At 45.5% G+C, this 10,855-nt stretch overlaps 1 protein-coding gene across 1 annotated transcript; it reads left to right on the top strand.

The window, feature by feature from the left end:
- Window positions 1–2,199: 2,199 nt before the first annotated feature.
- Window positions 2,200–10,572, top strand: ADRA2C (adrenoceptor alpha 2C). Its single transcript, XM_048943710.1, has one exon. It carries the CDS (start codon window positions 2,259–2,261, stop codon window positions 3,600–3,602), a length of 1,344 nt encoding a protein of 447 aa, XP_048799667.1. The 5' UTR covers window positions 2,200–2,258; the 3' UTR covers window positions 3,603–10,572.
- The last annotated feature ends 283 nt before the right edge of the window (window positions 10,573–10,855 follow it).

The raw sequence follows: 10,855 nt of genomic DNA, 5'->3' as shown, positions 1-10,855 counted from the left end.
ATCCAAAATCTAGGCACCAGGCTAGGCTCACAGAAGAGAGCTACTGTTTACATAGCTATTATCTTTACATTCCTGTTACCTTAATCTGAGTGTTGCAGAAAATCAGAAGGCTGGAAGAGACCCCTGGAGGCCATCTGGTCCAGTCCTGCTTAAGCAGGGCCACCTGGAGGACAGTGCTCAGGACCACACTCAGCAAGATGATTTGATAAGTATGAAATATAAGGAGACCAGATGCAAGAATGAGGTTGGGAAAACATATTCTCCAAAACACATCAGAGATTTTTCTCAGGATCATGTAGAGCATATCAGACTAGGGCTATACTGAACTACCTACTCCTACCCTCCGTTAGGTAGGTTGAGCTAAAGAAAAAAGTATTACAGCAGCCCTGACTTTAGTTTTATTGTCATTTCATAGACTGATGGAACAAACAGATCAAAAGGGATCTCAAAGATCATCTAACTCCAATCCCCTACATAAAGGGGTGGAAAGCACAACGACAGCAGACCAGCAAGATCCCAGGCCACAGCAAGTGAGGATTCGCTCAAATGCAACAGATGTGGGTATAAAAATAAGGGAAAGAAGCTGCTTACCTTTGGAAGGCCTCCAGTAGGCAGGGATCTCCAGTGAGATACCCTTCCCTCCACTGCCAAGCCTTAAGTGAGGCCTGGGAAGGACTGGATCCTGGCTCTACCCCTTCCAGTCACTCAGGTGCACTGCATGCAGCTGAGCTCCCCAGGGCTGGCCCTGCCTTCCCACCAGGTGCTCAATCACTGATTCAAGCTGTGACAGCATTTCCACTGCACCTTGCCATGGGTCAGGTTGCCAACTGCAACATCATGCAGCAGCTCAGGCTGCACAGGGGCTCCATCCAACCTGGCCTTGAACACCTCAGGGATGAGGTACCCACAACTTCTCTGGCAGCCTGTGCTGGTGCCTCAGCATCCTTTCTGTGAAAAACTTCCCCCTGACATCCAATCTAAATCTCCCCATTTTTAGCTTAAATCTGTTCCCAATAAGGTTTCCCTGAAACCTTCTCTTCTCCAAGCTGAACAAGCCCAACTCCCTCAACCATTCTTCATAGCAGAGGTGCTCCATCCCCTCGAGCATCTTCACTGCCTCCTCTGAACCTGTTCCAACAGCTCTGTATCCTCCTTGTGCCGGGGTCCTGAATGCAGCAGGCCAGATGGAGCCTAATGAAGGCAGAGAAAAACTCTGCGCCTGAAAGTCCAAACTATGGGAATACGACTGAAAAATTTCCTCGGTGCTTTCTTTCCCATGCTGTCTAGATCTCTCTGCTTTCACAACCAAATCGTAACACCTTCCTGCCACCACCCTCCCACGCCCGCACTCTTTGAAGCCCGGCGTCACCCACGGGCTCCTCGTGGATCGCGGCCCATCCCGAGCCACCCGCTCACATTTCACGTTGATGCTAAGTTTCTGCCTAACGCCACGCTCCCTCAAATACGTCGTACGGCCACCGCCTTCGGCGCTCCCTTCAGCGCGGCGCCGCCGGACAACGTCGCCCCCTTGCGGGCGCAGGGCTCCCCGCAGGCAGCAGCCGCGGCGCCGCCGGGAGCCGGACCGGAGCTCTTCGTGGCACCGCCAACTTTTGTCCCTGCGCCGCGGCCGCCTTTGCGAAAAGAAGAAACCCCCGACGGGGTCAGGGCGGCGGGGAGAGGCGAGGAATCGCTCTGCAGCCGCGGCCGCTCAGCGCGGGGCAACGCAACGGGGCTCTCCGTGCTGCTTCCCCCCCGTTAGGGTGTTCCGCCGAGACGGGCGCGGCGGCTTCACCTGGCGGCACTGAGCATGCGCGCGGCGGCGGGGCACGCCACCGATTGGGAGCGCGATGCAAGAGTAGGACGGAGCCGGCGGGCAGCCGCGACTTCGCGCTGCCGCGCCGCTGGAGCGGGGCCGCCGGGCGCCGCCGCTCCCCGTGGGATTTGATGCTGCCGCTTTGGACGCCGCTTCCCGCGAGGATCCAGCACCCGCCGGCGATTCCCCTCGGCTGAGCGGCTGCGCGGAGCTGCCGGGCATGACCGGGCGGGCGGCGGGAGAGAGCCGTGCCCCGCTGTCCCCTCGCCGGGGACCGGGCGGAGGCAGCGCGGCGGTGCTCTGAGGGTCGGGGGAGGCGCAAGGCGCAGCCTTCGGAGCCGTCGGCTGGGGGCGATGAGGGGGGCGGCCGGGCGGCAGCGGGGCGGTGGGGCGGGGCGGGGGCTCCGCGGGGCTCTGTAGGACGGCGGCGGCCCGCACACCCGCCATGGATCTGCTGCTGCTGCTGGGGAACACCAGCCTGGGCTCCCCCAACGGGTCCCTGGCGCTGCTGCCCCCCTCGTCGCCTTCCTCCGCCGCCCTCCTGCAGCCTCCTTCCCCCTACTCGCCTGCTGCCGTGGCCAGCCTGGCAGCCCTGGTGGGTTTCATCATCGTCTTCACTATCGTGGGCAACGTGCTGGTGGTGATCGCTGTGCTCACCAGCCGGGCGCTGAGAGCCCCCCAGAACCTCTTCCTGGTGTCGTTGGCCAGCGCAGACATCCTGGTGGCTACTCTGGTCATGCCTTTCTCCTTGGCCAACGAGCTGATGAACTACTGGTACTTCGGCAAAGTGTGGTGCAACATCTACCTGGCGCTAGATGTGCTCTTCTGCACCTCCTCCATCGTACACCTGTGCGCCATCAGCCTTGACAGGTATTGGTCGGTCACGCAGGCGGTGGAGTATAACCTCAAGCGGACACCTCGGCGGATCAAGGCCACCATTGTCACCGTCTGGCTCATTTCTGCTGTCATCTCCTTTCCGCCGTTGATTTCCATGTACCGGGACCCTGAAGGAGATGTCTTTCCCCAGTGCAAGCTCAATGATGAGACATGGTACATTCTTTCTTCTTGCATTGTCTCTTTCTTTGCACCCTGCCTCATCATGGTGTTGGTCTATATCCGTATCTACCGTGTGGCCAAGCTAAGGACCAGGACCCTCTCTGAGAAGCGTACGATGCCAGAGGGGTCCTCCCAGACTGAGAATGGCTTAAGCCGCGCTGCTGGGGGCTGCATGTCCCTGAGGATGCAGTTGGGAGAGAACGGACATTATTCAGTGCACCACTGGCGCAAAGCCTCTGAGCTGGAGGACATTGAGCTGGAGGAGAGCAGCACCTCAGAAAGCAGACGGAGGCGGAGCCGGGAGGAGCATCCTCGCAAAAGCAGCAAGAGCCAGTCCTTCTCCTACTCATATTCCTCCAAGCACTCCAGTAGCCGTCTTTCCCGCTCTAGCAATCGCTCCGTGGAATTCTTCTCATATCGCCGTCGTCGGAAGCGTAGCAGTATCTGCCGTAAGAAGGTCACCCAGGCCCGGGAGAAACGCTTTACCTTTGTGCTGGCCGTGGTCATGGGCGTCTTTGTAGTTTGCTGGTTTCCTTTTTTCTTCAGCTACAGCCTCTATGGTATTTGCCGGGAGGCATGTGAGGTCCCTGAGACTCTCTTCAAGTTCTTCTTCTGGATTGGGTATTGCAATAGCTCCCTCAACCCAGTCATCTACACCATCTTCAACCAGGACTTTCGCAGGTCCTTTAAACACATTCTGTTTAAGAAGAAGAAGAAGAACTTTAGGCATTGAGCTGGAGGGATAAGAGGGGTGAATTTGCCTTGAGCAGAAGTGGAGTTAAAAGGGAAGGAAAAGGCTCTGTGCTGAAAAAGAAGGGAGGGAAGAGAACATGGGGGTTGGGGCATAGAGAGAGGAAAGAGGGCTCGCCCCCCTTGGTCGTGCAGAGTGTGGTGGGATGTGGGGATGGTATCAGGGAGGCTGAGCATGTTCACTGCGGTGCAGAATGGCAACATGGTGCTGAAGGAGCTGTTTTGGGGTATGGATGAGTAAACAGGAAAGGGAGGAATTGTCTTTGAACCCTGATGGAGGACACAGGGAGTCCACAGAGGAAATTGGGTAAGACACTGAAATGGAGAGGCACAGAGCTTATAGAGGCTCTGCATTTTGTGGGAAAACAAACAGGGACAGCAAGAGGAAAAGATTAAGTGGCAGTTGTGGTGGAATAATGGATCTGAGTATTAACAGAGCAGCTATGGCCATGGATGGGCTTGTCCCAGTAAGAAGCTGGCTATTACTGCTTATTTGGGGAAAAGTGCTAGGCACCAGGCACTGGCAGTCTTCTAGATTATGAAAGGATTTAAATGTTTGCCAAAAAAAAAAAAAAACACCCTAGAGAACAATCCAAACTCTTTTCTAAATAAACCTTTGTACTGTTAAAACCTTCTGAATGATGATTTTACACAGGGCTTAAGTCAAGCATGGGGTATTCTTTTTCTTTAGAGGGATTTTTCGCACATAGAGCTGGTTGGGAAGTGTTTTTCCTATCTTCCTGTAAAATTTGTCAGTGGGACAAATCTGGGAGTTTTGCATGTTTTCATGAAATATGATAAAGAGCACATACACACAATGACCTTATTTCCCCCGTTGGAGATCCAGGCAGTAAATTCCTACTCCATCGCTCTCAGATCAGTGGCCTAAGAATCTTGCCATCCTGGAGCAGGTGGCTTGTTTAAGACAAATATTCTGTCTTAAACCAATTTCCATTAAAACAAAATCATTTTGCTGAACCAAACTAAAATTTTTCTGAAGTCAAATTTCTAACTAGCTCAACTTAAATGTACTGTGTGGGGAACTTTCTCCCCATTATTGTAAGTTCCCCCTCAAAAAGCTTTTCTCAGGGCTGGATGGATGCTGCTCTTATCCTCAGACAGGCAGTCAGAGGCTCTCTGCTATGCAGATTTTCAAAGGAAGAGCAATCACCACACCACTGAGGTCTTTAAATCCTTCGTATTTACAGATTTAGAGCAAGTAAATCCTTTCTATTTATTTTCTTTAATGAGAAGCATACATTACAGGTTGTCAGTGGTTTGTGTGAACAAATCTCAAATGAAGGTGCAGCTGTTCCAGACCTTTAATATTAATGCTGCCTTCTTTCCCTTTTCCTGTTTGCATTTCTAGTTCATGATTTCAGAGTATTTTGCTGGGGACCAGGGGGGAGAAGGAGTGTTTGGATAGTTATTAAAGTAAGCTGTGTTTCCCATGGATTTATGACATACAAAATGTCATAAACTGTAATGAAGAGAGTTAGAAGCAGGGGCTGGTGTCTGTGTATTCCTCACTGAGTGTGTACTGAGTGTAAGACTCAGCTGAACATTTACATCCTTTCTCCAGCTGTGCTGCTGCAAGATGTTATTCTGTTTGCAGGGGTAAATACTGCTCCATTTTGTTATGTGTATCACTCCTTCCATAGGTAGTAGGATTTGGCATCTGCCTCAAATGAACCTTTCCATAATAAACAGCTCTTTGAAAAAATAGAATGAAATATACAGCAGGCTTCTTGAAACAGCTACATTAAATCTATACCTGGAAATCAGTAGATATGCCCTTCTTTACTCTCCCTCTTCTGTGTGAAAGTGTCTTTGCCCTCTCTTCTTTTGAAATCTCTACATCAGAAGAAGAAATGATAGAGCAGTCGGTTTGTTTCATCAGTTTTTCATTCAGTTCACTTAACCCTGGAAAGGCAAGCTGGCGGTGGTTACTATTCTGGTGTTAATTCAATAAACAATTCAACTTGAGGGCCAACTAAAGTGGGAGGGAGTTCTGCCTAAGTGAGGATTAGAGGATTGCACCAAACACATTTAAAGTTTGCTTAATTTCATTAAAGAAGCAACTGAGACATTTTCAGTGTCTTAAATCCATAACTTAGTGGGTCCTTTCTTGAAATAAGGCTTGGAGTTGTAAAAAGATTTGAACTTTGTTTAAACATTTGCATTTAAAAAAGGCTTGTTCAGACATTTTCAGGAGCATCCCTATGGAAATTACAACTGTTTTGGTACAAGCGTGTACCTGAAACAGACAAATAGAAGGAAAAATAGCAACAGACCGAGAGGAGGAAACTACAAGCCATTTTCTTTTGTGTAAAATGGGGAATTCTTTTTAAAATGACATCGACAAGAGCTGAGCAAGATCAGATAGTTTCTAGGTAATCATGTAGCTAAAAAGTTCAGGTTTGTTTTTTATGAATAAACTATATAATTGCCAGAGCAACCAAAGCAACATATGGTATATAGCTACTACCTCTGAGCTACTGGATAGTTTCATTAGAGATACCCATTCCTACCGAGATAAGGGTCTGGTATTGTCACCTAACATTCATTTTGATGGGATTCCCAGTCTGCAGAAACACAGCAGTTTCACTGTTGCACTGTTTTTTAAGTCAGATTTGTTGTCTATAAGTGCAGTCCTTCCCCTTTGTTTTCATAAAAGTCATGGAGTCAAATGAAATTTAACTGACAAGTTTAAAGTGGAGGTGAAATATGTATGGAATGGCTGATGTGCCTTAAAAGTAATTTCTTTGCTATCAAATTATTCTGTTATCGTCATATAATGCTTCTGTTTTTGTTTTGCATTTCAAAATGCCTAAAAAGGGATTGATGCAGATACTGAACATCTATGTACAGCAGTATATTAAAACCAGGACATTCTCTGTGGTTTTAATTTCTCTGTTACTCACCTGTTTCCATGTCTGGAGGATTTTATTTCTCCTCAGCTAGGTGAAAAGTAATATTCATCAATAAGGATGCACAGTATACACCCCTTTTAAGTGCATTTCCCTCTAAATTAGTGAATACAGAGGATTCTATAAATATTGTTTTTAATGTAACTACTGAATATGCTTCAAGGAAGTAAAACGGGGCTGATTTATTTTTTTAATTAGTGTTCTGTTATTACTTGTAATAGTTGAAGACTGGAATTTGTAACGTTGTGTGTTGTTAACATTTCATAACAAGTTATCAGCTCTGCAGCTTGCACTGTCGTACTTCCACTCTAAGTTGTCTCATGACACACCGAGGAAAAATGCAGCCAATGAAGCTTTTGCATAAGAAAAAGGGAGAAGATATGTTTCAAATGTATTCATTTGTATCTTTGATTACATCTGATGAGCTGGTGGAAACACTTTTTCTCTACTATTGTGGAAGAAAAAAATGTTACTATAAAGCCATATTGATTTTAACAAGCATCTGATCTTTAACTGTTCATTTGTGTATTTCACCATGAAGAATATTTTCTGTCAGTCTAAAGTGAGAAGCTAATGCTTCATTTTCAGAACCAATTTTCTGAACAGTACCACTATTGGTTTGTTATTGAAATATCAAACAATACAACTTAGCTAGGATGAGAACTAAGAGCTGCTATCATTCAGCTCCTCTGTGGGAGTTTTGTATGAGTAAGACCCACAGGATCAGCCTCTTCAAGACTTGAGGCAGATGGAGGGTATCTTATATGCAGGAAATGTGACAGGATCACAGCTTTAAAGCATTGTCTAAAGTAAGAATCAGTCCCTTGTTGTTCTGTGTGATCACTTTATAAAGAAATCCTGTTGCTCCAAGAACACTGACAATTTCTGGGAAGTAAAACAGGTGAAAGACTGTACCACAACTTTGTGCGCACTGAGCTGCATCATCTTTTGTGAGTAATCCCAGAAAACTTCATTAGAGTTTTCATGCGAATGAGGGAGCTACTCACTGTGGGCAAGGATGTTGCCTTTTTTCAGTAAATGTGCCCGTGGAATGTAAGTAAACATTTGTAAATGCATAGCTAACTGAAAGCAGTCCTCCTGGCTTCACTTTGTTCAAACCTATAAAACGTGTAGTGTGGGTCAGGGTGTTTGTCAAACCCATAGAAGGTGTTGGTCAAGGGATTTTTGACTACATCAGGGCAGCAAAGCTGATTGTATTTTCAGAATAAGTTATATAAAGAATATTATCTCATTGCATCTGTTTTTCAGAGAAGAAAACTGTTGGTCTCTCCCTCACTCCCTGGAAGTTGATATTGGCTCAAACAGCACCTGAGATACTGAAGAATTTTGTAGGACACGTCAGTAATAGCGTACATTTCATGAGAATGCTCTAACTTTAACCTATGACTACAGTCAAGAAGGAAGGAATAGCTACAATTTGTGCAAACTGAAAGCCAGATGCTATTTGTGGCTTTATTTTCATGGTCACTCATGAAGTTGGTGAGGAGCAGGAAGCCAGAAGCTTCAGATGAAACACTCTAGACTTAGAGGGAACACAGTGTGTGAAGAAATGAATACCCAGAGCACCAGATGAATTAATATTTACCCTCTTTGCACCTTAGACAAGAACATTGGAGGTTTATTCCTTGCATGTTACCCAACGTTAATTTGCCTTCCAGATCTATGGATCAAGCAGATTGTACAGAAGATGCTGTGGGAGGAGGTAGGGTTAGGGAATTGCTCGCATCAGTGTTCAACACCTAGCATAAGTTAGTCCTTTGTCCTTGCAACTGAACCAAAATACAACTTGTCACTTTGACTCCTAAGGCCATGTAGCATCAATAATTCTACACTGAGTTCAGTTTACTTTTCACAGAAAACACTGGTTTTTTACAATCTACCCTACGCATCTCTGCTCTGAGGCCACTTAAAGCATGGAAGGAAGGGACAGTGAGCAGTTTGAAGAGCTGTGAGTGTGTTGTGAAATTTCCCTGGGTCATATTCTGATAATTGAGCTGGCTTAAATGTTGTGCCTTCCCAATCACTTTGAAGTCCTAGGGGAGGCCAATAGAGCCACGTGACATGGAAGTTGTGGACATACTGCTTCTCAGGGAAGCAGGAGTCAGGTCTCTCAGGGAATATACCAGTAGCCCAGTGATAACTCTGTTACTGTTTTCAACAGGAAAGGCTTGGTTGTCTTGAACTCATGGTGACTGTCATGCTTGGTTTGAATTTAGGTGATATCTACATTCGGTACATTGCTTTATTTTAAGTGGTAGGCTTAAAACTGCCAGAAGGTTAAATTGTTTCTTAAATATTTACAGAAATACAGTTTAATTCATTTCTCTCTCATGCACTTCACCACACCATCCCACATATTTTGTATTTCAACTGCACAGCAGTTGATAAAAGTGAGGAAGATTGGTGGCATCTTAAAGGAAAAGAGAAAGGGAAAGGGAAAGGAAAAGGAAAAAGGACAGGAGCACAGGCACAGAAAATATTATGAAATGAAACCTGTTCTAGTCCCAGCCTAGCATTTTGTCACAAGATCTATCAGGTAAAATTGCAGTTCATTTTTTAATAGACTGTGCTAATGGAACTGTTTACACTAGAAAAGAAAAAAGCTTTTCTGTCAATGAACGGCATTCTACTATAAAATAATTCGCTGTACTTTTCTGAAAAATCTAATGAAAAGTAAAACAGCACTTAATTCAATTTGTCTATATGAAGCTCTCTTAAAAAAAGGGCTTTATTACAGGTCCTGAATGTAAAGTACAAAAATGTAGCTGCCTGCTTTGTCAAAATCAATTAATTTTAAGTGTTTCAGCATTTTTGTGAACAGCAGTCGTTCATTTTCTGTGATACTCTTTCCTGGCAGCTCTCTGCTGACTGTGAAAACTGTAAATTCCATTGACAACAGGGAAAAAAAAAGATTTGTATTTCCCTCTGTTAGCTCTGTTAACCCCTTCTAATTAATTAAAGTCAGGCCATGAGAAGTAGTTTTTCTCCTGTGATGTCTAAAAAGTGGCATGAGTCAGGGAAATAAGAACCTCACAGGTTCTGAATTGTATGGCACTCACTGCAGAGGTTAACCCTAGGATGCAGGTACACCCTATTCTTGATTTTGTTCTCTATGCCTTTCACCCAAAATTTCAAATGATTTCCTCTATGATGTAACAGTTTTAGCACAGCATCCCTTTCAAGTCAGTCCATTGGAGTAAGAAATTAATACTGAGGTCTCCCACTTCCTCACTGAGTGCTTTAGCCAACAGATTATTTATAAAGGTGATACAGCTAAAATGCTTTTCCTTTAGGCATATAAATGTTTTATTTGACCTAGCTTTTTGTCTCTCAGTAGACTAACACTTTTGTTTCACAAGGACATTCTCTATCTGGAAAGCAAACATATGTCAAATACTGGGAACAGCTGAATAAAGCAAAAGGCTTAATTTTGTCTGTCCTGAGGATGCCCTGCCTGAGACCTGTGATACGAGCAATGTGGAGCTGTTCAACTGGGGCCCTTGTAGGCACACAGAGGAACAATCTCAAGGGTACAGCAAAGGTTAGAGGAGTAAAATACACTCTACATAAGGCAGGAGAGCTCTCTCACTTTGTCTTTCTCTTCCCCAATTCTGCTCTTGAAAGCTGTCCCTGCTTGCAGCCCGAGTACAATACCCAGCAGACTCTTGCTGAGCCTTTACTCTGTATGTCTTGGGATCTGATCTACAGAAAGACGATAGTGCTTGCCCTCCCACCAGCTCTTCTGGGAGGATTCCCCAGAGCATTGTCTGCGAGGTGCTTCCATGCTGCGCTGTGCTGTGTGTAAGTACATCTAACGCAAGCATGCCAGGAGTGATGCTAAAAGTCCTTGACTCACTCAACCCATACTGCATTACTTTTGGAGAATTTTATCAGTGTTCAATGATTGTTTGCAGGGTTTTGAAAGCATCTATAAATGTGCATTCACTAACGTTGACATTGATTTATTTTTTTTTACATTATCAGCAATTTCTGTAACTGATTAAAGGGAAACTTTAAGTCAGTTCATCAGTCTGCTAGTTTTGATTTGCCACGTGGTGTATCAGAGGTGCTTGATGCACTGTTCTACACAGTGATAGAACTGATTGAGGATTCTTGAGTGCTGTTGTTTTGGTCATGTGCTTTTTTTTTTGCCAGAAAAATGCTTGTTTGATTAAATCTGATCTTTCCTTAAATAATATATCTGTTTTGCTCCATATAAAATAAGGTCAGAAGACCTTTAATCAGCCCCAGCTGGTCTGACTGCCTGGTGGTTGTCTGGCTGGGC

The sequence above is a fragment of the Lagopus muta genome, chromosome 4 (assembly GCF_023343835.1).
Source record: "Lagopus muta isolate bLagMut1 chromosome 4, bLagMut1 primary, whole genome shotgun sequence".
Taxonomy (NCBI): Eukaryota; Metazoa; Chordata; class Aves; order Galliformes; family Phasianidae; genus Lagopus; species Lagopus muta.
This window is presented reverse-complemented; position numbering and strand designations above follow the sequence as displayed.

Bases quoted from the DNA above. Each gene is read 5' to 3' on its own strand.
- ADRA2C (XM_048943710.1), top strand. From the start codon at position 2,259: ATGGATCTGCTGCTGCTGCTGGGGAACACCAGCCTGGGCTCCCCCAAC.